The sequence below is a fragment of the Centroberyx affinis genome, unplaced genomic scaffold, assembly GCF_046629955.1.
Source record: "Centroberyx affinis isolate AG114_WGS23_722 - 3 ecotype Tasmania unplaced genomic scaffold, CSIRO-AGI_Caff_v1 ptg004275l_1, whole genome shotgun sequence".
In the NCBI taxonomy this organism is placed as follows: Eukaryota; Metazoa; Chordata; class Actinopteri; order Beryciformes; family Berycidae; genus Centroberyx; species Centroberyx affinis.
In genome coordinates, this window is record NW_027281998.1 from 197,667 (window position 1) to 225,145 (window position 27,479).

Below are 27,479 nucleotides of genomic sequence, written 5' to 3' on the forward strand. Positions count from 1 at the left end.
TAAATATTCTGCTAGTTTGTGACAGAACTTTGAAGAAGGTAATAAGGAGGAAGCTGGACTGTTGACGCTCCAGTCAAGTTTTTGTACTGATAGTGAATCAACTGTGAAGTGTATCTGAATACCTGCTGAGACAAAACTTACTGTAATGCAGGCAAACTGAAATCCTAAATGCAGTTCTCTCATCTCTCACATTTTCTCCAATCAGTACTCACTTCCACACTTGACTTATCATTGATAAAGACCAATCACTGATATATGACTTACCACTGTTAAATAATAAGTGTGAAGCTGATTTTACTGATACCAAGTTCATATTGATAAACACTAATGTTTGGGGGAAAAAAAAAGAGCAACAACCTGGGTGAATACGTGAACACATTCTCAATATTTAACAAAAATCACATCTAGTGTTCATGAGGAACTGTCAGGGGAAGTATGTCATCTTCACTTGAAAGAAGACAAATATTTCTAACCGTTTCATGCGTTTTGGAGGATACAAAGAGTGATGTTTTGTTTGGCTGCTTTTCTGAGAGGATGGAAAAAACACAAAAACTAGAGGTCTGAGACCACAAATTTTAATGGCGCACCAAGAGTAGCCGATAGTGGATCAAAGCAACTCACAAACAAGTTGCAGGACACCTGATACATATAAAATATAGGCCAATGATGATCATTCTCTGCAGTCAAACGTGATGGTGATGACAGCGTGACCGAAGCTTTTGGTGGAAGAATCTTCAGGAAAACACAAATGGACGATTCTTGTCCACGCTACATTTTTTCCTAGTATTCACAGTTCGTTTGCCATCAAAACTAATGGCATCTTGGTGTCTTGGTGACTCAGCAGGCTAAAGGACATAACATACAACAATGGTATGGTAACAAATCATGCTCACGTTTGTTGCATTATCATCATGTCTCTCTCTCTTCTCTCTCACCTCCACATTTACTGTCAGTCTCCATTAGAACTGTCTAATGAGGCAGAAATGTCACGAAAATAATCTTGGGAAAAAAAAAAAAAAACTAACTCTGTCAAAGTTTCTAACTTTCACATGTGCAGGAATTTCCGAACTCCACAATTTAACAAATTCAAAATTCCTTTCATTCATTTGTAATTACGCTCAAGTGTTAAACAGTTAATCAAACTGACATGTCACACAAAAAAATAATTTTACCATGAAATTATTTCTTGTGTTTGCAAAATAAGTTAAAAAAACAAACAAAAAACAAATGAAACCTTTAACAATCCCTACTTTCACCCCCACCCCCCGACCCCAGCAGTTCCACATGGGCCTTAATGAACTTTGACCTTTGTTCTTCAACAGGTACGGCCTCAGCGGTTCCGTCTCCATGGCCTGAGGTCTCTATCGGCAGCCTTGGGGTTGTCAGAGATGGGATTTTGCCGCTCAGTTTACCGCCAGGCCCGGTTGAGCAGTTTGACTTCTGCCAGCCGTTTGCTGATCATAGTGGCAAAGAACAGGGCAAAGAGGACGCTGCTGATCAGCATGTAGTCGTAGTCGTCCTTCAGCACGTCAAACTGCTTGGAGGGATAGACTCGGGTTTGGTAGATGTCAAGACCGTATGCCACCACCTGCATGAAAAAAAACAAAACAGTTTTTAATTTAACGAGGGGAAACAATATCTCAACTGTATCAAAAATGCCCTGTTTTTAGAATTTTTTATATATATATTTTTTTATATATTTAATTTTATATATAATTTTAGGTCTTCATTAAGTAAAATACAGGTAGTTCAGATTAGGTAAAACAGGGAGTCATTGCTCTGGATGTTCATGATTGACCCTAAATAGTGTCACAATGTCCTGAAATATTGGTACATGGGACCAAGATGAACTGATAAACGTTTAAGAAGTTGAACACCACAAATAACACGTTGTATTGTTGCGACGGAAAATTAGGATTTGGAGGCCTCCTCCTGCTTAATTTTTGCCTACAACACCAAGGGTCTTTTTTTTTATCATTTTGTCAAAAAATTTAATGTAAATGAGGATATTGGTGAATTTGCATGGAACTTTTATCTTGGTAATAGTCAAATGCGGTTGCCAGTATTGTAATGCCAGACTCACCAGGCAAGTGGATTCCAGTCCAGAGGGGGCGGTGTAAATTCCTCGCACTCTTGACACAGTCTGGTTGTAGTTGATGAACCACTCTGTACGGATCGGCATCTCTGGTGCATATGGTATCAGGTTCTCTTCACTGGAGACCAAGTTAATAGATAAGTTAGATAGATAGACGACTAATACACAAGAAAAAAAGTGAGTCAAACAAATGCTTCACGCCAAATTTGACTGCAGTACGTACCGGCTTTGCTCAGATACTATTTCCGGCCTCCGTGGGTCGAGGAACATCTTGGGTAATGACAAAATTGCTCCTGATGGCAAGCCAACTGTGACAAAGCATTCCCAGAGAAACAAAAAGGTAATGGGTTGAAGAACGTTGAAAAGACATTTTTGACTAGGAGAGAAGGCACTTTGCTTTGAACACACTGAGCAATTTTATATTGAATAGCCGTTTAAAAGACTAAATGGTTATTGGTTATGGACGTCTAGGCTAAAATGAGGCTCCATAGGGTTTAAAAGTTAAAGTGCAGTAGACGTCTACATCTTAGACTACATCTTCTGGGGTAAATGACAAAAGCATGATCTTGTTCTTCCCTGGTGCATATTTTGATATTTACAGCTGTTTTTGCATAATAATGTATTTACTGCTTGGTCTAAAACATCTAGTGCCCCGTGGCAAATATCTGAGGTTTTAAGGGCATCTTAAAGGGAAAATTTGCCCAACAACAGATGAATCATTTTCCTAAATTCTATACTGTTAGGTCGTAATTTGTCAACATGAGTCAAGTCTCTCTCAAACACACAAAAAAAATATGACTGTTGGACTCTGCCTCTCTTTAAAAGGATGTTGTCTAGCAAAAATCACATGCAGTCTTGGAAAGTTGTTACATCACTACTGGAAATTCGAGCACATATGGTCTCAAATCTCTCATCAAAAAGAAAATACAGTGTCATCACCCTGGATACACAGCCAGCGACCCCAATGTTCAATTCCTCAGAGTAACACAGCGAGTTACGAATTTTGAACGTTCAATTTAAGCGGCCACTTGATCGGGTGTTGAATCACTGAGCGCTTCGGTTTGAGACCGACACTCACCCAGCAGATGGCGGCTGGTGATGCCCTTCTCCGTCAGAGTGGCTTCCAGGGTGGAAATGGAGGAGGGGAAAATGTAAGACTGCTGAAGCACCTGGGGGGGATGGGGCCGGTCCAGTGAGCTGAACACAGTGCTGTTGTACAGCTCCATTCCCTCATAGAGTTCAAGCACAGAGAACTCATTCCTTCGTGACTTGGTGCTCCAATATTCGTACTGTAGAAACAGAGGCGGGGGGGCGGGATGGGAAGAACACATTCGTTAGTGAGAGAACATCATGTATTTCTTGTCTGTTACACTGTCACAACGAGGGAAACATTGACACAATATGTCTGAGTAGATTCATTTCAGTCATCCACATAGTAAGAAAAATAGAAACAAAATCCACTGGATCCACTGGTGAAACGTCTTCAAAAGTTGAAGACGTTTCACCACTCATCCGAGAGGCTTCTTCAGTTCTAGTTAGGGCTGGAGAATTAGAACTGAATTAGAATTGGTGGTGAAACGTCTTAAACTCTTCATTTAAAGTTCAGTGGATTTTGTTTCTATTTTTTTGGCAGGGGGGACACTGACACTTCAGTTCAAAGGTAACCTGAGTAGGAGGGCCACATGACCCTCAAGGCAATGTCTGTGTTTCTCCTCTGTTGTCAATGCATTTTACCTCATCTTGTGATGTGTTAAATGTTCAATTCTGGGCGATTTCTACATGTGAGGATTTTAGCTGACGAACAGAATAACAATCTCTCACTTGAAGTCATTTTAATGCAATTTCTGTGAGCTAACACTTTACTGATAATTATGAATCATTTTCATGAACTACCAAGCAACAAAGCAACAGTAAAGATTTCTTATTCCAATCCCTAGGAATGGGCTGTCAGTAGTTGTGAAAAATACTCACCACCACCCAGTTTTCAGAGTGCACCAGATGCACTGGCCCTCTGGCCTTCCTCTGAACAGCCTCATGGATGATGCGACCCGTCACGCCGTCGATCAGGAGGATCCCGACAAAGCTGCGCTCCTGGTGCAAGTCTGTGCTTTCAGTCACCACAGCCAGTAGATTGGGGTTCAAGTACTGTGAGAATATGAAACAAAGTAACAGTGAGCACCATAACTAATGATGAAATAATGTTTGTATTAATGGGCAAGAGTGTAGTCAAATCCACATTTCCCTAGCTATTCACTATTTCACCAGCTGACCTAACTTTTAGGATAGTAAGAACCTCCATGTGATGGTAGTTTATGTGCCAAAGGGGCACAAGATCTAAAAGACACAGCCAAAATTTTTTGTGTTTGTCTCATTTTAATTTCCCACGATGACCATGCCCAAGATGCTGACTGCCAAATTTTTCAAATGTATATTGTTGTAGGTTTAGCCGATTACACCACACATGTGGGCATCAGATTCATAATGAATCAAATAACAAGGCTGCTCTACTAACAGGACAATACATTTGAGATTATTTATAGCTACAATTCAAAATGTATTTGACCATCTAAATTTTGGTTCTTGAGGAGTTTGAATTGTAGATAGAAAATAAGCTTTCTTGAAACTACCTTAACTCATCATGACTCCAATACGGGACTGTTTCAGTTTCATGTTCCAAACATTTCAAATGTAAACAGCCTCAAAAAATAAAATGTCATGTTTGGCTGTCAAATTCTGACAGTTTATAAAAAAGCTTGAACAATTAATTGTGAAATGTCTTTGACCCAATAAATCACTAAATAAAAAAGCCAGGGTTTGGGTGACAGTGTTTGAATAGGAGGCGACGTTCTGCAATTACAGATTTGGCCTTTAACTCAGTGACCAATGGAACAGAAGAGATATGTAAATGTTTTTTCATGAGTATGATGACTAATTTTTATGCTATATGTTTGGATTTAGCAGAGTGCAACAGTATGATTAAATTCCTAGGTCACCAAAATTACAAGCAAGGACTAAATAAGGAGTGCATGACTCCGGGCAAAAGTGACCACAATATTCCTGCGAACATAAAATGATGATGTAAGAGAGAAGAAGCTGGGAAAAGTAACCAAACAAAAGCTAGAGATGAGCTAAAAAGATAGAGGGGATTTTTTAAAATTTTTTGAGTGGAGGGAAAGGGGATATGATTCACTGGGGAAAAGGTGATGAGTTAATTCTGGGAAAGCCGGGTTTTCAGCCTGCGGTGGAAGATGGGGAGTCAGTCTGCTGTTCTGACTGGAGTGAGAAAAACATTCCACCACTGGGAAGCCAGGAGAAAGTAGAGACAAGACCGGGCCGTGCAAACGTCAGCAATAACATCAGTCCAACATTTCTCAACACCACTTCCATACCACAATACTAGTGTGGGTTTGGGGCAGGTAAGCAGTGAGCGTCTTACCTTATAGAGGACACTGCGGTCTCCCATCACTCTGCCCTGGGAGTGCACATGCTCATTGGGCCTCTTCCCTTTAACCGTGACGATCCTCTGCACCTCCGTTGGGATGATCACCTCCCAGATCAGCTCAGTGGACAAGTCCTGAGAACACAACAACAGCTTCTGGGTCATTTCTTCCTGTAAATCAGCCATCTGTTTTTTGTTTGTTTTAAAGATTATTTTTTAGGCATTTTTTCCCTTTATTAGACAGTTCAAAGTTTAGAGAAACAGGAAACAATGGAAGAGAGAGGGAGAGGGGGATGACATGTGACAAAGGTCCTGGGCCAGATTCGAAGCCAGAATGTCACGTTTACATGGTTTGCGCCTTAGACCACTGAGCTACCAGGACGCTCCAGTCATTTGTAATTATATAATAATTTCAAGGTAGTAAACCGAGGGAAAAAGAAAAAAACAAACAAACAGACCTAATGCTGTAATTTCTCATTCTTTTCATATTTAAGCATTATTGTGTGATACTGCCAGCAGATCAGAGCAATCTGAGCAGACGCTACTGAACCAATCACCAACTTTGTTCAAAACACTTGCCACATGAGCAGTGGACCCCACAATCAAATGCTCATGCTCAAACAACCTTGAAATAATTCAGCAAAAAATAAGTTTCACTTGCCGTGCGTAACCTGTAGCCAGACAGTCTTCCCTGGTTGGAGTCGACAAGATAAAAGAAAATGGAGCCAGCCATCTCTTGGAGCTGCTGCAGTACATTCTTTGTAGAGGGGAAAGCAGACACCTGGAGAAAAATGACATGAATAACATGAGTACTCTGTAGAAAGAAACAAACTGATTCTGGGGAGCCACTGTCACTGGCTGAAAAGATGGGGACACCAGAATCGACTGTTGAACCTGCTGGAGGTGATGTGGGCCTCGTTCAACAAAACAATAGAGATGGGAAGGAGGGGCCCACTGGATCACCCTAATACTAACACACACACACACACACACACACTCACCCTTGTTTAATAGCACAAGGGATCGCTACATCACATTGTGTGTAATTAGTTTATGAATGCTGGGTCTGGAGAGATTAATACCAATAACTAAGACAACAGTATGCATTTGTATACCACTATCCTTACAGTTACAAAACACTAAACATCAGCTATAATTGAGGGAAGATTTGTGATGCTGACCCTATTAACAGCTGCAGTTTAACATGAGTTTAACACAAACATAAAATAGGGTGGTTTACAGTTTGACACTAACCTTGTACTGGTCGTCGACGAGAAGCAAGACCTTAGCGTAATCCTGGTCAATAAGCGGCAGCATGAGTGACTGAAGTATTGGTTGAGGCAGAGCGGGTGGGGTGATGTGACTCTTCCTTCCGAAAATGGGATTAAATACGTGGAGTGTGGCGAGTCCCGTGTCCTGGACGAAAAATAAACCGAGCAGAAATCAATAAAATTAACAATGTTATCACCACAACTAGTTTTAGTGAAAGGACATCCAATTCAACTTAAGACAGATATTTTTGGCCATTTATATTTAAGACTTATATTCTTGGATGTTTGCTGGGAAAATCTCTATTGGAACAACTTCCACTGATTGGGTTTAAGAGGCCAAAAACATTCGTCCATTTGAACATGACTACAGCTCCCAGACCATACACCCATCTCATGAGCGAAAGGTCAAAGCTCTAATCTATCATACCAATCTATCATAACAGTTCTCTATCGCTCATAAGTGGCGGCCATAGCCTTGAGATTACAGAAGGGAGTAAGTGGCTGGTGAATAACCGATCAAATCCCAGGTCTGGATGTGAAAATCTAGGCTTTGAATGAGCAATACTCACTTCTCTTTCAGCAACTACCATAAAAGTGCCTTTGAGCAATGCACTTGACCTCAAACTGCTGCAGTAGAGCTGCTCAGTTTCCCACAGTAGGAGACTGTGGTTGTATTGGGCAACTTCACTGGACCTCAGATTTCACATCCTGTCGGGGCTGAATGCTAATACAGAACAGATATTCTCAGCAAAACCTTCACTCGGTCAATAAATGTTTAAAAAAAGCTGTCCTTTTCTCCTAAGGCACTTAAGTTTCCCTTCACTCCTTATTCAGCAACGTAGACAGCATTCTGGTCTGTTGTTTTCACTCTAATTGGCTTTGCTTTCTCTGTGTTTGTAGCCAACAAGACACTGAAATTGGCTGCCACCACTAGCTGAAGCCCCCTACCCCAATTATTCAGTACCATGGCCCTTATACTCCCCCATTTTACTCTGTAGTTGCTATTAAAAAGTTCCCAAGGCTCAGCTGAGATCCCAGGATCAGTGTCTCACCTTGTCTTTGATGAGCAGTGTGCACTGTGGGGGATGAGGGAAGTGTGCAGTCGTCCTTTGCACCATCAGCTTGAAGGCTGCATTAGACGGGATGTTGTCCAGGTAGTGCCTCCATAAAATTGTGCCAGTCTTGCTGTCGATCCCAAAGAGCTTAACACAAAAAAACAAAACAATAAACAACTGATGAATTGTACAGAACAGAAAAGTGACTTTAAAGAGGCCTGTAGGAGTCTTTTTCTAATATTTGTTTCTTAACGGAGGCTTATCTGAACTTATAAAAGTACACGAGTGGTAATGCCAATAAACGCCATGGGAGCCATTTTTAGTGTGCAGACTCTATCTTTTAAATATTTATCTGAACTTATACTAATGTAAACCACTCTTCCCTCCTAGTCCAAGCAGACTCTTAGGTCAGCAAATAACTATAACTGCACAGTGCAGTTTCTCTCTCCCCTGAACAGCAGTGAAACCCAAGAGTCTCGTACCTTGCCAGAAGCAGTAACCATCACCATCATCTTTTGCAAGTTGAACTCATCTCTGGACAGGTTCTCGATGGTCACGTCGTTTTTCACCTGACTGCGGGGTTTGCGTGCGTCGTAGAACAGCTTCCAGAGATGGGCCATCCAGGCCTGCAGCAGAATGAGCTGAGAGGAAAGCCTCTTCAGCACCATGGACAGCAGGCCGTCTACACAAATTAAAGGGAGAATGCAAACGGTGTTAAACAACTTTCAGTAGATTCTTATTCACCTTTTAGGATTTTAGTTCATGATCTTGTACAGAACTTGACATTTAGTGATCTACAGAAATACTGCCACCCTTTCAGAACATGAGACGAAATGGCCGTAAAAGATCAATGCAAATAATGATTTCTATCCTACGCTCAGAAATTTGAGTAGCAATGAGTTGGGGGTAATTTTGGGCTAAATGGATGTTAAAATATATTATAAATTGTATGATGTTTTGAACAAACCTTGAACAAAAGAAAAAAAAAAAAAAAATTCACTAGGGGTTTGTGTCCAACAGACTTTTTTTTTTAACCAAGGGCCGACACTTATCAAGGGTGCCAATAATCCTTTAGGTCACTGAATGTGTAAAAAATAGAATAAATAAATACTTGTATAGCAGCATACTTATCACATGATTGATAAAGCAGTGCAAGAAAAAACAAGACAGAAATAAGGGAGGATTTGTAGAAATACAAGATGACTAATACTAAAAGCTAAATCAAGTGATGGGACAGGGTGATTGAAAGGAAGGTTCAGTGGATGTTGGTGGATTTTTGGTCAACAACAGCAGAGAAGCGTCTATGTTGGGAAGATTGTTCCACTACTGGAAAGCCAGGAAGAAGAAGAGATCAAGACTGGGTGGGTGGACTGAAAATCAGATTGTAAATCAGATCGTAAGGGCTCAGTAGCTGCAGCGCTGGGGCTGAACCAGGCCAAACAGGTAGTGAGTTTTGATTCCCTTTGTGGCCTTATACGCAAGCACTGAGGTTTTGGATTTGATGAGGGCAGAATAAGATGGGAGTCGGCCTAGGGAGCACAGGCGGGACATGTCAAAGAGTGAAGAAAATGTAGGTTTGTAAGAATTAAGACACAAGCAAACATCAAAAGCAGAGAAGCGCGTTACCTTGAATGGCTGAATCCAAGCGCAGCAGGAAAAACAGAACAAAAACAGAGGAAAGTGAAGCTAACAGTAAACAAATAATTCATAAGCCCAGTTAACACCCACAAGGCCCAGTTATTAACTGGCCATCAAGCCTGTTGAAACTTTGAAATTATTATCAAAACAAGAAAAGTGTGTGACACAAATGCAGGCGTAGAGCAGCATAAGTAGTTAAAAAGTATAACTGACAGTTTGCTGATCTGAATCTAGACATTAGTGATAAATTAGTGGCCATTCATGAATATAAATCTCAGGATGATGAAACATGCCTGAGGAAATAAGCCTAGAATTAGGAATTAGACAGTTGTCTTAGGTTCCTAAGGTTGAGAGAATTGGAGAACAATACATGAAACAACACATGAAATACTGATCAGAGCATTAATTAAGCATTTTTGATTAGATTTTGTCAACACTACTTCAGGGCCAGGAATTTTGGGGGAAAAATGTTTTCGAAGGGATTTATGCAGCATGCATTTCAGAGCTGTTATCTCCTTATGTGCAGAGGTGTAGTCTTAGACCAGCAGACGAAACTCTATCTTGACTGTTCCAAAGGCCAGATTCAAGACTAAAGGTGATCAAGCATTTGCAGTCAGGACACCAAAACTTTGGTACAATTTGCCTGAAGAAATACATTCATCTAACTCTAATTCTTTCAAGAACCAACCGAAAACTCACTTTGCTTTCAATTTATACTTTTGGAAATTATTATTTTCATTTTCTTTGTATGTCTTACGTATGTCCCATTTGTGTATTTACGTGTGTTTTTATTCTTTTAATTGTGAAGCACCTTTTACATTGTGTAAGAAAAGTGCTATAGAAATGAAGTTTATTATTATTTTATAGACAGAAACGTGGTAGGACTAGTTCATTTACCAGCCTTTTTGCCAAACTCTCCCTCCAGCTCTGCCTGTGTCCCAGTCAGCGGCAGATCCACCATTTCCATTGTCACCACATCAGACAGGGCTTCCTCTCTTGTCCACATCACACGGCCTGGAAAACAAGAGTCATTATTATCGTTTTGTAATCATTCATTCCACTTTCCGCACCCTGTAAGAGTATACAGTTTGGGAGACGCTTCCCATAAATTAGGAGGTTGTTTTTTCCCCTACGCTTGTGGAAAGGACACATTTTTGGGTGCATTATGAAAAGGGTCTGTGTTTTGTGCTCCACACAGTGGTCAGATGCTGGCAGCATTCATGATAATCAAAATAATGTCTCATATGTTACATCAATGATGCAGGCAGGTTAATATTACACACCTTCAGTGACACACAACATTGGTTTTCCTTTATTTTTTGAGCGATTTGAGAATTAAAGTGAAAATTTGGTCTTCAATTATAGCTAAATTATATACTGCACTTTTAATACTTACATATTTTCTTGACAATATATTTTTCATTGCTTTGATTTCTGTTTAATTTTAGATTTGCTATCAGCTACACATTCTACCAGCTTTTCAAAATATTCGTTAGCGATCTAACTCAGTAAATCATTACTTTCAATCTTCAGTAATCAATAACTGAATAGTTTTCATAATGCTCAGGTAATGTTAACCAGTACAGACTGTGTTCAGAGTGTTCTTTCCAACACAAACCATAAACCATCTATGTTTTGGTGTTAAACTCAAACTATACCTGGCTGCTGTATGAAAGTGAGTGTGTGGTCTTCTGTCTGCACCATGACCCTGTAGCCAACAGAGTCATCTTTCTTCAGAAATGCCTGTACATACAGCTGCAAGACAAAGTACAAACGGTTGTATTCTCTTGTAAAAAGAAACAAAAAATCTGAGCACAATTCATAAATAAAAACAACAATTGTTTGCATCCTAATGCTTAGAGTGAATAAATCACCTCCCAAACCAGATCGATCTGGTCTGAATCTAATCATATTAAACTTTGATCCAAAAAACAAAACACAAAGCTAATGAGAGTTGAAAGATGTAGTATCACTGGGAAGAGATTTAAAAGCACATGTGAAAATAATGGAAAAATGGCCCTCCCTACTCTTAATATTTGTCATCATTATAATTCATTATTCAGGTTTACACTCACCTTCTCTGGTTTCCCACCATTGGGATCCATGTTAAAAATGAGTGTTGTGTCTAAAAGTCTGCGTCCAGATTCTGCACTAAAGAGATTAAGACTGCAAGCCTGGGGAAGAAAACAGTCCACAATGGTTGACAAACAAAAGACAAACAGAGATAATGGATAATTTTCTTTTCATTTTAAAAAATGACTTTACTTGAAAAGACTATGTAAAAGACACTTTGTCACTTTGTTTTCAGATGGCCACAGGATAAAAAGTCCTGACTGAAGAAATGTTTCTTAGCTCAAGAAAAAAACTCTTTTGACTGTTCATCAAACTAAAATATGGATCAAAAACCATCCACACAAACAGACAACCAAGATTGTCCTAAATCAGCTTTAATGCATTGGGAGGGTATGATCCTTTGAAAATCCCTTAAAAAAGAGACCCCAATGGAAGAAATTTGAATCTGTGATTTCACAGTAACTCACAGTTTTATTCTTGGGTGCCATGACAGCTGCAACAGTCTTCTCTCCAGTAGTTGCAAAGGAAACCAACAAAGCCTATGGAGTGAGAAAAAAGTGATCAACAATGTTCACCAACTGTTCTTTTAACATCATTCTGAATCGCAGCATCTCAGATAGTATGACAAATTGAGATTTGCCCTTCAATAAGTACAATAGGAAGAATATTAAATTCTGCAAACCGGCCAATATTCCCACTTAGTGTGAACTCACACCTAAAGATCTTGGTCTAATTTATCGCTATCTGACAATTCCACACAATTTTCCAAGAGCCCATGCTCTTGAAAGTTTGACTGGATTGCCCCCTTCAGTGCTTAAAAAAAATAAAATAAATAAATAAATAAAAATATGAATGTGTAGCTTTGGCCTTACATATACCCTGCCTACTAGTCAAATTTCCTCCTGTTTCCCTCTAGTAGTGAATTACGTGTGAGAGAAAGTTGAGTTACATTTATATTTTAGGCATGTAGCTGACACTCTCAGTTCTACGATAAGTTTAAATTTCTTTAATGCCAACATTAGAAGCAACAAACAGTAAGGACTCCAAGGGTCAGAACCATAATAATGTATGATAGAGAAGTGCAGGGTAGAGGAAGAGTTCCGTACAGGCTTGAAATCCCTCAGTGTAACTATTTGACCGTTGTTGAGCTGCAGCAGCAGATGGTGGTCTGGGCCGAGCTGGAGGAAGAACTCTGACAGCGGGGGGCGAGCTGGGTTGGGCTGGGTGGACACCAACACCGGCTGGAAGCCTGGGGACACTTCAAGGCCAAGTGACTAAGAAAAGAGATACAGGGAATGGTAAAAGATAGCATTGTCAGATAGAGGGAAAGATGGAGGGACAGCAGGTAAATTCATTGTTTGTTGAAATAGAATGTCATTGAAAAATCAGGAGGTGTTTTGATTTTGGGAGGTACCTGTAAGGGGATCTGGGTCATCTGTGATTGTTCTTCTAGGTCAAGTGTGTACAGGGACACGGTCGCAGGGTCGACACATGTCAGCATCCCCTGTCCAACCACTGCACAGCTGGTCGGTATGTTGGACAGCCATGGAGCTTCGACGGAAATCTGAAGACAACAACACAAGCAACAACGTCAGACATGTGAAATTTGATGAAGATAATGCAACCCTTAACATTTTGGTTTGCTTTTTCGCTGCACCTGGCACTTTGGCAGCTAAAAAAAATATAGTGTTTACTTTCCTTTCAAGCTATATAAAAAGTCTTTGTCTTATTTTAACTAGAATTTAGACTAGAAACACAGCATTTCCTTTACTCATCCAGCAAAGGTGCCCCATCCTGCATACTGGAAAATTTCTCTAGACTGGCTTGCAAATGTAAATGAAAATTAATCATCTGGGCTTATTATTCGCCCAATACATGCAAATACACACCAATTATTGCACAATTATTTCTTATATCATTATATAAGAATCCAACTAACACACATAATACAACGACAGGTAGTGAAACTAATAATGCTGTTTGTGTTGGAGCATTGCCAGTCATTGTACCAAACTGAATCCCACTTCCCCACTGCTACTGTTATTAAAGATCTACTAACAATCCTAGAGGAAACACTGAAGGATTACCTGCTTGGTAATCTCTCCATCCTCCACACTGTAAACAACAACAGCAATGTGGGAATGGGGAACGACTCCCAGTGTGTAAACTTCCCCATTTCCTCCAGAATAGACAGCCTGGTACTGCACTGTTTCACTGTGGGGTCAAAAAGACAAAGAAGTGTTTAGCATTTTCATAATGCATAAATTTCACAGCGTCATTCTGTCTTGGTAAGTTCTGCTTCTACAGATACTATTTTGTACATCCTGTTAATGCTTGAATCCATACTTTTTATGCACATTTTCATTCATTCATTTCTACTTAATATGTCCAAGTGTTGGAATTGTGGCTTGAATAGATTTTGTATAATCCTATTCTTCTTTGATGTTAACTATTACTATTTGCTACTGCAACAGACCATTTTCACCACAGGAATCATTATAGTTTCATCTAATCAAATCAAATTGAATCTAAACTCATGTAAATAATAATAATTATTTATTATATGCTACCTGTGACGCACTGCTAATATTTCCTCAATATTTTACAGACCAGTCTTAAAATGCAAAACCTTTTTTGCAATATTGATATTATATCAAATGTACTATAATTAGACTGTACATAAGCTAATGATTGCCACCGATATGTCATTAATGTCCGCTTACCTCTCTGGAAGATTCTCCAGCCATTTCTGATGACCATTGGAGAGGTAATGGAGAGAGATGGCGGTTTTCTTCAAAACAGCCACATACTTCACAGAGTCTTGCTGTCCAACAAAACATGCCGACTGGAAACTAAAATGTACAACAAAAGCAGTTAATATTTGGTAAAAACAAGGATGATTATAGACTTAACCAATGCCAGTCAAGATGTTAATCACCTGCCAGAGTCGAGCACAATCTCCCAGTTCAAACCACCAATGTTTACTTCCCAGGAACGAAGCACACGGCCATTACCAGCAACTAGCACCGCATCTAGGAGACAAAAGGAGTTTATTTAGTTATCTGCCATCAGTGAAGGAACTTAAACCTCCATATGAGCAGCTGCCACGCCAAAATTACCTTGTCCATGCAGCAGAAGAGCGTCAATGTTTCCTTCTGGCCCGGTCTTGTCCACATGTCGCCAGTCTGTAACAAATATAGAGTACGTAGTAATATAATTGAAAAACATTGAAGAAACATTGAAAAACATGGCCTCCTTACCACCATCAGCCATTAATTCGATTCACAACAAACACATTTGTTGTTCAGATTTAATAACTTGCAAATGTGATTTAATGTGTTTGGTATTGAATATTGTGACACTAAACTTCACATTGCACTGTGGGATGGACAGGGAGGATCAAACTATGTCAACCCAGGAACCAACCATCTTCCTGCACACAGCACAATAAGATTTATCTACTGTGGCAGTCTGACAAAATACTCACAGAGGTCTCCAGTCCTGGAATTGAGAGAGGCAAAGACGTTCTTCTCAGTGGCCAGAATCACCTTTTTGGATGACTGCACATGCATGTCGAAATGCGCAAAGCGAACCTTGCCTACATATTGCTGTCTCCTGCAAACAACAAGATACAAACATCATCAAAGAGAACAAACAGCATCAGACAATCATCAAGCTCGACTTTAATCCAATTTTATCCAATCCAGATTAAAGACTACATAAAACGAATTTCTTCCCAGTTGATGACAAGATCTACCACCCGGGGACTACAGATAAAAATGAGCTTTTAGCTATATATGGAGCAACAGATTTTTTTGTGCATTGTCAAATATACAATTAAAATAAAATAAAATATAGCTCTGATAAAAAAGGAAATATTGGTAGGAGTTATGTGGGTTGAACAGTGGAGTGCATATCACGTTGGTGACAATGCTAGCCACATCAGATGCTCACAAACCAATTTTCATCACACTTTACTTTAACTTGGTGAGATCAATGTCTCTCTTCTGGAATCGCCAGCACGGTAAAGCCAAAGTTCAGAGTATGACACCTAGTAAACGCATTTCCAGCACATCAAGCTTGCTAAGACAAGTCATTTCAATGTAGGCATAGTTTTTAATTAATTTTGGGGGATTTTTTTGGCCTGTGTCATTGTGGTTAGGTCATTTAACAGCTAAATAAAAGTCATTGTTATTCTCTGGGATTTTCCACTTCTGCCAGGTTGCCAACAGACGCCGAAATGGTAGGAGGGATGTATATTTTCCGTTGCAAACACGGCAATTGAACAAGAATACCAGTTCATGTACAACTGATCCAACCTAGCACTGGCTGTATGGAGACATTATTATTCCAGCCCACACCGGGTCGCAGCTAGTGCCAGTGACAGGTGTTAGCATTAGCATCTCACCATTAAAAAAACGCCTCTAAAATAATGACAAAATGTGATAACTCGCAGGATTTCTCTTACCAGTCAAATTTTCCGACTTGGTCCTCAAAGACAGCATCGGCAATGCTGCATAAAAGGACGAATTTAATACATAACAATATTAGCTTTGCCATTACAGCAGTAGCTAGCTAGGTCTTGCTCTTCGACGGAAGGAGGAAGTGGGAAGTTGTGTCGCTTCCTGTGTTCCTAGCGACAGAGACGTGCTGCCCCCTACAGGTGAGGATGTCGTATGGCATGTATGTACTGTATCTATCTGTATGTATGTATAACTTTAAGCAGTGGCTAACTTTCCTTCTCTATCTCTAACTGCTCAAACACCATAATGCCATTCTACCATGACTGAACCAGCGTTTCTCCTGGGTAGATCAGTTGTCTTTTATCTCTTCATACAGAAGTAATTCATAGGTCTAAAAGAAACCTCTATTCACTCTAAACAGTAAATAGACTGAAGCAATAGAATGTTTTTTTTTTTTATCCAGGGGGAAACAATTGTGTGGCCAGAACTGAGTGGATTCTAAGTAGCATGCGATACAAAACTATAGGTTTTAAGGTATTTATTTTGCACAATGAAAAATGCATGCCTCCTTTTATAGCAAATACATTTTTACAGTTTAGTAAGATGGAATATAGGAAAATAAAATAAAAGAAAAAAATAAAAGTTTCAAAGCTATCACTGCCTGCAAAAATGAGTTGGCTATTAAATTCAACAAGCCATCAGTCAGAAAATCAGATAATTCTCCATCTCATTTTCTCTCAAATGTGCTCTTCTTCTGAAACCTATTAATTCACTTTCATATTCGTATTCATCTTTCACGTTCGTATTCACCTTTAGGATTCAAGTGTATCATAAAGAATGTACCAGAGAGCAAAACTGAGAACACATTTGTGTTCTTAAGATATTGTACAAAGATGATGCAATGACTTGATAAATGGGACCAGACTCTATTTCAAAGGTTATTTGAATACAGTCTTGTCCCATTTTTTTATTTATTTTTTCATCATCTAATACCCTGTTGGTAACTGCTCTCAGAAATTATAGAGATAAAGCCGGAGAAAAGTGACTAATTCTGATATACATTCACAGGTCCATGTAGCATTGTGTACTGTATGACCAGTGTCGACAGGACAGTTCCACCATTGAAATCTATATAACACACACAGGTGTAATAAGGCAATACAAATAATTTCTATCTTCAGGCATTGCTCTGAGAGTAAAACGTTGCTCTTGATGAACAATATTGATTAACAATTTAAAACTTTGTTCGATGTACAATATCCACAATTCTACACATTCCAGTTTCAAATAATGATGTAATAAATGTTGTTACAGTGTGAGCGCCCCCTGTAATTTACTTTCCGTTTACAGTTTTCTTCTTCCAGTAGCTAGTTTTTTCTACGGGATTTCAAGATGGCGTCGAGCGGAGGAGATGGGGAACACGAATGGACAGCGGCTGTACGACCGCTTTTATCAGCTTCGTACACAGCTTTTGAAACGAAAGAGCTACCTCAGCTTATCGGGTCTATAATCAACAGGTAATCGGTTATATGTCAATGAATTGTGGATCTCTGTTTACTTGGATATTGGCCGTGCCCACCATGAAGTCAGCTGGCTGGCTAACTTGCTAACTTAGCTTGGTAGTTAAGTTAGACAGCAAACGTTACCTATCTAGCTTAGCTACCGTTAGCGGCTAGCTAGCTAGCCAGCTATTCGAGTGTAACTTACACTGGCCTCGATTTATTTACTGACGTTAGCTAACATGCTAGCTAACTTACGCAAAAATGCTATTAAGCCCACTGTAGCTGATAATGTATAAGCTGCTATACACAAGGCACTACCTATGTTTGACGAACGCTGACATATCTTTAATGTGATGGTACACAAATGTTGTCCAGCGTTGCAGTAAACGGAAATTTGCTTTATCATTAGCTAGCTAACACAAACATTAGCCAACGAGCTAGCTAAGGGGCCTTGCGAACTGGCTGGCTAACGTATTTGAGTTCATAGGGCCGAGCAACAGTAATAGTTGGCTACGTCAGCTAGCTTATTCGATTCCGTTAGTATGCTGAGCTTGCCGTATCACTCTTGTTTGGTCTACTCATACTCTGTCAACATAAACTACAAGCATTAGCCATCTAGCAGGTTAGCTAGTCAGTTTATCAGACGTAGGTATGTGGGTGGCTGGACTGAAAATGTAGGCGGAGACCAGGGTTTCTCCACTCATTTTGGGACGAGGTGGTGATGGGGCACCGTTGATGTAATCAAACGATAACTTAGCGCTACTCCTGTTTAGTCATTAAGTCAGTAAGTCAGAATGGCTGATTGGAAACCCGACAGGGTGCTGCTGCTAATCACAAGGAAGGTGGTGCAGCGCTGCTGTCACTCGGGGAGAATTTGAGACTAGTGTCACGGCCAGCCATAATTGTCAAGAGCAGTGAGAAGTTTCAGTGATCTCTTCATTAATGTTGCTCGAAAACTCTATAGTAGATACTCAAGCCATACTACAAACACATGCAATATGTCAAGAATATCAGAATGCTACGATTACCGAGAGAGGTCCACATAGAGTGGCCAGGTTGTCATTTGACACTCCTACTCAGATGGTGGCGACATCAGCTGAGCCCTCTGGGGATTCAGATGAAACGCTACCATGCTTGTTGGTTTCATTTCCAATGAAACGACCTGCAAACAACAAAACTGCAAAAACGGCAAAGTTGCATTTTCTGCACAAGTCTGCAGACATTAAAGAACCAGCCTTACGTTGCTAAAGGATTAAATGACAAAGCTGAAATAATTGACAACACTGAGTGAAAATTAGACATTCTCTTGACCAAAGACAACATGCATGCACATACAGCTTTTGTTGGAAATTATGTGGACATGGTTTGAATGTTGAATCCAAACACTTGTTCATTGATTCATGCATTTACATCTAATGTAGCCAGACCCACATATTGTAAAATCTTGATTTCCACATAGCTGGCAGTGTGGTCACAGATGACACTATGTTGCCCTACTAACAGCCTGCATACATACTGAGCGATTGCCTTGCAGAATGCTGATGTTACCAGCAAGTTTGTTGTCAGTAGCAGTTCTGCATAGTTCTTGGTTTTGGTCAAGAACATCATTGATAATGTTGTTGGATATACCATATTCAAGAAGAAGACATTGTTAATAATATAGTTATGTGTTCCAATTAAAGATATTTTGCTGTTGTGGAGAGATCAAACCTACAAAGAGAATGTGTTTTTCCTAACTACATAAAATTAACAGGAATTTGTCTTGGCGACATTGGTGCAGGGACATATTGACAAATAAAATAAGTAGATGCACACATGGTGCAAGGACAAGGAGCCCCACACTGAAAAAAACAGTAGACTATACATAGCACTCTGCATATGTACATCCATCACTATGTGCATTCAGGCAGTGTGGCATCCATTATGGTCGCAGCTGTAGAGAGGGATGGTGAGTGTCCAGCGGTGCATTGGAATGGTGTATACTGAGTTATACTGAGCATGATAAAAAATAAGAAATAAGTTCTCAACATCATATAAACTAACAGTACTGGACTAAACAGTAGCATGTGTAACATTACAGTCACTTCCAGAGGGGGAGTCCAGAGATTTGTATGGGTTAAGTTTTGGGGGGGCTGGTTGAGTAGGGTAACAGCTCTTGGGCAGAGGCTGTTGAGGTGGCTGGTGGTTTTGGTCTTAATGGACTCATACTGTCTCCCAGAGGACATTTTTTGAAATAGATGACAACCTGTGTGTGCAGGATCGGTCGCAATCCTTTCAGCAGTGCGGACAATACATTGGAGAAAAAGGAGGCAGAGGAAAACTACACTGTGATGGAGAATGTTAGGCTGCTTTTGATTATTGACTGGTAAAATTGGACCAGGAATGGTGGTGAAACATCCTCATTTGTTACAGGAAGAACATCCTTGGAGTTTCTTAGTTAAGCAGAGATGTTTTCATTCTATTTGATGGTTTTAGTGATGGTGGACCGGACCCATGGAACTTGAAGGACTCAGCTGAGTTCACATCTGAGCTGATAATCTCCAGGGCTTAATAAGCAGGCTGGTTCTTTTACAAATCAGTCCTTATATCCATAGTTTTGAGTGTGTTCACCACCAGGTTGTTGGCACTACAGCATGATGTGAGACTGACCTCTTTTTCTGTACATGGACTAATCATTGTCATGGTGAGGCCTGCTAGGGTCGTATTGTCCCCACACTTGAGCAGTTTGATGGATGGGTGGCTGGAGGAACAGTCATCGGTGTACACAGCATAGAGGAGGAGAAAGAGAGAGCGCACATCCCTGTGGAGCACATGCGCTCACAGCAGCACGGACTGCCTTGTGTCAGTAAATGATCACAGATCACAGATTGAAAAGGTAGCATTCGGCTGGGGGCAGTTTGCCATGGACCAGTTCTGATATGATGTTGTTAAACACTGGTGAAGTGTACCAGCAGGATCTTGGCATCAGAGCCAAGGGTGTCCAGGTGTTCAGGGACAAAGTGTAGGCCCATGTTAACTGCGTCATCCATAGACTGGAGCGGTCATGGAGTGGATGTGTGACACATTTGATGTAAGGCTCAAAATCCTTCATTATGGCCAAGGCCAGTGCCGCATATAATGTCACTGCACCAGTACCCAGGGTCATGTCAGGACATTTTTTGATTCAGAGCTTGAAGCTCATATTCATGAAAAAGACAGCAGAGAATATGCGAGAATAATTGGAAAGCATTTATCAATTCTCATTTCTTGTAAACTAATGAAGTTTTGTGAACTTTTGGCTGTATGCCTAAAGCTGTGGCTAGACAATGATATATTTTACATGCCGTTATGTCTGAGAGGCTTTTAATTTATTTAATTATCCACCCCAAACAATTGCCGACAAACACTGAAGTTAATCTGAAGTTAATATAGTGTAATTTCACACAATGTTCACTTTTGGTCGTTGTGGGTAGTGCAAATAATGAGAACTTTTTCAGCACTTGTTCTCGATACACTTGGTAAATACAGGGCTTGGTTAAGTTATTCGACTGAATGTTCCTAAATGTCTTAGGTGCTCCATAGCTCAGCAGGCTAAGGTGTAGCCTATATCATATCCATCCCATGTCATCCTCTCTCTGTGTTCAGTCTTTCCCATCACCCTTCTGCAGAAAGACAAAATGCCATTACAGTATTATATGAAAATGCATATTTCACAATATTTAGGCCTAATGAGATATTCCAATTGTCATTTGCAGTGAATCAGAGATTCTTCACCACGACAAACAGTATGAGCCTTTCTACTCATCATTTGTGGCTCTCTCTGCACATTACATCACCACAGTATGTGGACAAAGTATGTATATCTTCATTTCCTCTTTTGCTGACAGTAAATGTATTTGAATATAAATTCTATTTGTAAAAGTGAAACATTTAACGGTGTAGTGTAACAGTTTAGAAATGAATAGTTTGACTGTTACTTAGCCAATTAGTTTAAATGGTATAAGCTGCATGTTATTTGTTTCTTCCAGTGTGCTAATTATTTTTATGCTGTTTCTTTAGTTCCAAGGAATCAGTTGCTGTCGGTCGCTGCAGCATGTAAAGTACTGATTGAATTCTCATTGCTGCGCCTGGAGAACCCAGATGAGGCATGTGCTGTGTCACAGGTAAGAGAAACAAACTACATTGGAGTATTGTTTTGGGCTTACATTCATCAGCACTGAACATTTTAGGGCAATTTTAAGCGAGTGGGAAATATATAAGTCCACCAATATTTAGTGGTCTTACTGTAAATACCTAGTCGACTAGAAAAATGGTGAAAGTGGCTGGAAAATTTAGGGTCTCCTGTACTGCCTTTAACCTTTAGGTTTAAACTTCACTAAAGGCAGTTTTTAGTGGACAGGAATTTTGGAATCGTTTGTGATTACATGATTTTATTGCCAATAATACCTTCCACATATTCTTAAGACTAAACTTTGCAGGCAAACAAAAGTAAAGCAATCCCCTTCATTCTGATTAAATAGAAATTACCTTGCTTTCTCAAGGAATGCACATCTGTTTTCTCATTTCATTTTGAAATTACATCCCTTATAACCAGTTGAATTCACTAAAACTCTTTATTTCTTTTTCTTTAGAAACACCTGATCCTTTTAATAAAAGGACTTTGCACTGGCTGCAGCAGATTAGACCGCACAGAAATCATTACTTTCACTGCTATGATGAAGTCCGCCAAGTTGCCTCAAACCGTCAAGACCCTTTCAGATGGTAAGTGGGATGGGCAGAGGTTATTCAATACTTCACTGGGTTTGTTACAACACTACTGGTAATGTAATCATTCATTTATTCTTAAAAAAAAGACTGAATAGAAAATGTGTGAATCAGTCAAAAGTGGAAAACGAAGCTATCAACTCACATTCATGGGAAACTAATAGTTTTGCGTTGCTTGTGTCCTTTTTAATGTAATAGTGGAAGACCAGAAGGAGTTGCCCAGTGCTGTGAATCCAGAGCTTCGACAAAAGGAAGTGCAGATGAACTTCTTCAATCAACTGACTTCAGTTTTTAACCCTGACCTTACCACCATCTTGGCCTCTCCGTCAGCAGGACACATGCAGGTTTGTTTTATTAACCGACTGTACAGCTCCAATACTGAAGTTCATCTCCCTAATTACCAATTTCAGCATCAGAACTTGACAACTAAATCTAACCACACCAGCCTCGTAAAAGTTTTCTGCTCATCAGCGTTTTTCCTGACACTAACCTCTGACTCAGCTGTAATCTAACATGCAGCTTGACTAACAGCTGTTCTGTCAAAGCTTTGATAACTGTAATTAATTTTGTTTTCTTAAAATGTCCCTCCAAATGCAGGCGGAGAGTGATTGCGATGACCAAACAACAGATCAGGCCATTCAGGCCAAAATGAAAAATGCCTTTGTCTCTCAGAATGTGTCCAGCTTACAGGAACTAGGTGAGTAGGCGTTGGCATTGTGGTAGCACACTGTTGGTTTATTTATTAGTTTGGGCAGTAACCAGGCAATATCAGTTAAGTGTCAGTTGTTTTAGTAGTCCTTTTTAACTAATAACCTTAAAGGTAACTTGATTAGTGATGACTCTTATACTTGAAAGTAGACATACTAAATGTATCTGGATTTGAAATATTATCCCACCTCTAATATGTATGTATGGAAAACTGCTAGGGTTTGTGCATATAACCGCAAAGTTGGATTGGGAAATTACTTTAATTGCAGATATTTTCCTCAGTATTTTACTTTCCTTAGATATTTTCCTCAGTATTTTCTTTAGTCTGGAATTCAAGATTTTGTGAGATCGACTCAACCTTCCACAGTTGTTGTTTTGTCTGTGCTTTGAGGTTATAATGTCAAATCACACAAGGGTTTTCCCCTTTTGTTCATTTTTTATGAGTTGCCAGTTCATTTTTTTCCATAATTTATCTTTCCAGGTGGGTCTGAGAAGTTGCTACGAGTGTGCCTCAACCTGCCCTACTTTCTACGCTACATCAACCGTTTCCAGGATGCTGTATCGGCCAACTCCTTCTTTATCATGCCTGCAACTGTGGCTGATGCCACTGCTGTCCGCAACGGGTATGTTTTTTTTTTAAATATATATTTTACAATTATGGGTAGGTACTGAACCTTATTGTTCTAGTTTTAATAGAACTCAGTCTTTTACCAGTGGGGAGAGGAGTAAACAGGAAGGGCTGGGTGAGAAGTATCAGCCATGATCTTACGGCTTTTTGCTTGAGGTATCAAGTAAGTTTGGAAGCAGAGAGCACCGCTGCTCCAACTGCTCCTTTTCCTGGCTAGCAATATGTACATACCAAAAAGTGATGGAAAACGATAACACTTTCAATAATCACTCTGAAAAACTGAGTCATGTATGAGTACATAATGCTTAAAACATCCATAGATTTTTGGTACTGCTGTTCTTTTCTGTGTGGGTTTATGCCACCCATTCGTCTTTTGTCTTTTGTTATTGACATGTCATTGTGTAATGTCTTAGTGTAATGTCTTGTTGTTGTTTGGAAGGGTCTGGGGAGGTGGGGTGGGGGAGGAGGAAGGAACATTGTTTGTTCTTGTCATTTGTTCTTATAAAGAAAACTAATAAACATTGTTTACAAAAAAAACAAAAAAAAACATTTATAGATATCATGCTAGATCTATATGTGAACTGTATTACATTTAGTGGGGACATGTGAGGTAAGCACAACCCAATACGTAAACACTGACGGATGAACTGACTGAAATGTTGTAAAGCAAGTGTCAATGTAATCTAGTAAGTAAGCATGATGAGATGTTGAAATTAATTTTATGATGATGTCATCCTCCTTGGATGGGCAATATAATGTAGTATATAGTGGATGAGTAGTATTTGTGTTTGGGTAGTTCTTTTCCATCCATGCAATTTCCTTATTAGTATGTATCTTAAACCCATATCCAGATTCCATTCATTGGTGATAGACGTAACCATGGCTTTGGACACACTTTCCCTGCCTGTCCTGGAGCCCTTGACACCAGGGAGATTACTGGATATGACTGTGCTGGCTCTGAGCTGTCTCTATGCTGGTAGGTAATAACTCTGTTTAGGGCTAAATATGGTAACAATAAAATGTACTTGCTATCTAATGAATCAAACTGCTGTTGAGAGGGTACACTGGGATGAAGTAAAGAATAGAGTAGTGGTGAGAATGGAGGAGGCTTAATGGTGACTAACACAGCTATTACCTATGTACCTTGCACTTCTGGGTCCATTTTGTTGTTTGGTGGTGTATTTTCTTTTTCCTGTGGATAAGTGGCTAAAGGACGATGACATGACAACACGTTGAGATATTTCTAGCGCAGCTACAAGAGTTTTTAATGGCAAAACAAATTCAGCTATCATCAGTAAACATCAGGTTTTGGTGTCTCAGAAATAGCAAAATAACTCCTGGAATGCATTGAACATCAGATTGATGATATAGAACAAATAATTTTGATATCCAGTCCAACCTGTGTGTTATCTTGTGCTGGCTTCTTTAGTATCAACCATGCTTAACTAAGAACTGTTTTACCCTCTCAGGTGTGAGTGTAGCCACCTGCATGGCCATTTTGCAGGTAGGTAGCGGCTTGCAGCTCCGCTCTGCCTCCACTGGGACTAAAGAAGAGGACTATGAAAATGATGCAGCCACAATTGTCCAGAAATGTGTGAGTATTTTCATTACAAAAGACCTGCTACATGCTCACATGTGAATTTTATAACATAATTTCTGGTTCGGCCAAAATAAATGCTCTTCACTGGCTAGCATGTCGTGACTACCATGTGTTGTTCACATGGGTCAAAATCAGTGTTGGCTGACTTCAAATAAGAACAGAGATTTGTGGGGAAATACATTTGTATTCAGACTTGGGCTGTGGGGGTGACTCATTCATATTTTGAAAATTGCATCAAATCTATTGAAACACATTTAGTTTTGGAATTGGGTTTTCACTTTGTCCTGTGTGCTCTCATTTAAACAAATACACGTCTTTAATTCAAAGAACACTGATGAGTTTGGCCATTTGTATTGCTTGAATAAAATGTAACGTAGGCTTCATGTAAGAAGATTTGTCACCTTGGATGTTTTTGATGAATGCCATATAAAAAGTCAATTACTAATAGGCCTATTTGCCTGTTATGACTACAGTAGGTTGGCCTACCATATTTGTTTGGTAGGACATGGTATAGTACATTAAAAGGGTAATGAGTACAATATTTGTGTTTGAAACAGCTGGAGATCTATGAAATGATCGGGCAAGCCATCAGTAACTCCCGCAGGGCTGGAGGTGAGGTGAGTACCAGGTTTAAGTGCTCATATGGTATTGGGGAAGCTGCTTAGATATGAAGAATAACACTAGTTCAATGCAGTTTAGCAATACTGAAATGTTTTTAGTTTAATTTGACTGTGCCACTTCATCAGTATAGCAGTTTTTAGAGTGTTGTCTGATTGTTTTAGTTTTTTGTAGCTTTTCTGTTGCATTCCCAAATAGTAATAGTATTGTGCTACATTTCTGCGTTCAACAGCATTATCAGAACTTTCAGCTGCTGGGAGCCTGGTGCCTTTTAAACAGCCTGTACCTGATTCTCAATCTGAGCCCCACCGCCCTGGCGGATAAAGGGAAGGAGAAGGATCCCCTGGCTGCCCTGCGAGTCCGGGATATTGCAGCTCGCACCAAGGACGGAGCAGGATCGCCTAAACTTGGTCCTGGCAAAGGGTAAATGTCAATGTATATGAAATTAAATGTAAGAAAGAAAATGAATGAATGTATTTTTTATAGCGTCACTGTGTGTTCAGTTTTGTCCATTCATCTGCCTCCTTTGGCGTTTTGAAAGGTGGAACTGTGCAGGTCTGCCATTTGGTACAATGGAGATGTGAGAAGTTGTTACTGTATTAATGTGACAGTCATTCATAATGTCACTTCCAAATAACTTAATAATCTTGTTGAAGCTTTGTGGGGCTCCTACAGGCAAGTGCACCTCCATTTGAGCAGCTGTATCTAAACAAGATTACCAGTGACGTAGCCTCTATAATGAGGCCAGGAGTGATGTCTGTCTCTGTATCAAGGCCAGATACATTGCTTTTCAGTTGGAAGAAGTGATTAATGTGTAGTATCTGTTCATTTTTCTTTTTTTTTTCCAAGACACCAAGGGTTTGGAGTTCTGTCCGTAATCCTGGCCAACCACTCCATCAAACTCTTGACTTCGCTTTTCCAGGATCTGCAAGTCGAGGCCCTGCACCGGGTAAGTGAAGCAACAAACAAATTCACTCAGTCTGCCGCCATGGAGAGTCTTAAACACTGACCAATGCTAAAATCCCCGGACCGAATCTAGAATGGAAAATATCAAAACTAATGTGTCCTATCTCATGGTATATATATTTTATATATATATATTTTTTTTTCTCTATTAGGTGAGGTTTTTAGATAAGCCCATAGAGGGTTTCTATCTCACCTGCACATGTAATTTTATTTTGATTTTACTTTTCTTTGTTTGTTTGTTTCTGTTTAAAAAAAATGTGCAAATAAACATAAAACATAAAACATGGTCAATAAACATCTATATATGACCAGTCTCTTGGCAGTAAAGAGGGGCTTTCTTATGGTGTCATACCCTGTTAACAAATGCTAACAAGAGGTGTTTGCTAAACAAAATAAATTAAAGGTTTAAAATTTCCACCTTAATTCAATTAATTAGTCAATCATTATAGCTCTATTCCAAGGGTTCATACTTGCATCTGGAAAATGGAGAACTGATAGTCTCCAGTGCTTGAAAAATCAGGTTTGGAAAATGCACTAAAAATCTGTAAAAATATGCAACACATTTCACATAATCTAGTAATAGTCATGAATAATAATCACCAGATGTGGAATGATATGTCCAATGACCAAGATTTTCAAATCGAGTCAAGTAATTAAGGTCTGGAAAGATGATGGAATGT

The 27,479-nt window shown here is 39.6% G+C and overlaps 2 protein-coding genes across 10 annotated transcripts in view; one reads left to right on the forward strand and one right to left on the reverse strand.

Annotated features, from left to right (window-relative positions):
- Positions 1-154: 154 nt before the first annotated feature.
- emc1 (ER membrane protein complex subunit 1) lies at positions 155-16,163 on the reverse strand. Of its 6 annotated transcripts, none has more exons than XM_071543232.1 (23): positions 16,040-16,163; positions 15,059-15,186; positions 14,691-14,756; positions 14,510-14,603; positions 14,295-14,423; positions 13,659-13,785; positions 12,986-13,135; positions 12,678-12,845; positions 12,035-12,110; positions 11,574-11,737; positions 11,157-11,253; positions 10,396-10,512; positions 9,487-9,495; positions 8,343-8,542; positions 7,858-8,007; positions 6,789-6,950; positions 6,196-6,315; positions 5,532-5,669; positions 4,067-4,240; positions 3,174-3,384; positions 2,319-2,403; positions 2,084-2,213; positions 155-1,588 (listed from the first exon to the last, which is right to left on the reverse strand). In XM_071543232.1, the coding sequence occupies exons 1-23, from the start codon at positions 16,129-16,131 to the stop codon at positions 1,409-1,411; spliced, it is 2,967 nt and encodes a 988-aa protein (XP_071399333.1). In that variant the 5' UTR covers positions 16,132-16,163; the 3' UTR covers positions 155-1,408. The 6 variants fall into 6 exon arrangements, with proteins under 6 accessions (XP_071399333.1, XP_071399332.1, XP_071399335.1 ...); XM_071543231.1 differs by having other exon boundaries at positions 11,574-11,687; positions 11,955-12,110; XM_071543234.1 differs by having other exon boundaries at positions 156-1,588; positions 11,574-11,672; positions 12,039-12,110.
- Positions 16,164-17,426: 1,263 nt separating this feature from the next.
- ubr4 (ubiquitin protein ligase E3 component n-recognin 4) overlaps positions 17,427-27,479 on the forward strand; it is a 67,041-nt gene continuing 56,988 nt past the window's right edge. For all 4 annotated transcript variants that reach the window (XM_071543262.1, XM_071543263.1, XM_071543265.1 and 1 more), the window contains exons 1-12: positions 17,427-17,551; positions 21,271-21,368; positions 21,575-21,678; positions 22,147-22,276; positions 22,478-22,623; positions 22,877-22,976; positions 23,469-23,610; positions 24,467-24,591; positions 25,085-25,209; positions 25,773-25,832; positions 26,066-26,256; positions 26,683-26,782. In XM_071543262.1, the coding sequence (XP_071399363.1) occupies positions 17,427-17,551; positions 21,271-21,368; positions 21,575-21,678; positions 22,147-22,276; positions 22,478-22,623; positions 22,877-22,976; positions 23,469-23,610; positions 24,467-24,591; positions 25,085-25,209; positions 25,773-25,832; positions 26,066-26,256; positions 26,683-26,782 (1,446 nt within the window). The remainder of the gene's footprint in view (positions 17,552-21,270; positions 21,369-21,574; positions 21,679-22,146; positions 22,277-22,477; positions 22,624-22,876; positions 22,977-23,468; positions 23,611-24,466; positions 24,592-25,084; positions 25,210-25,772; positions 25,833-26,065; positions 26,257-26,682; positions 26,783-27,479) is intronic.

Bases quoted from the DNA above. Each gene is read 5' to 3' on its own strand.
- emc1 (XM_071543231.1), bottom strand. From the start codon at position 16,131: ATGGCAAAGCTAATATTGTTATGTATTAAATTCGTCCTTTTATGCAGC. The intron at 14,424-14,509 runs GTGATTAACATC...TGTACATTTTAG, and splicing joins ATTGTGCTCGACTCTGGCAG to TTTCCAGTCGGCATGTTTTG. The intron at 13,136-13,658 runs GTAATCCTTCAG...TGTTGTCTTCAG, and splicing joins ATGGAGAGATTACCAAGCAG to ATTTCCGTCGAAGCTCCATG.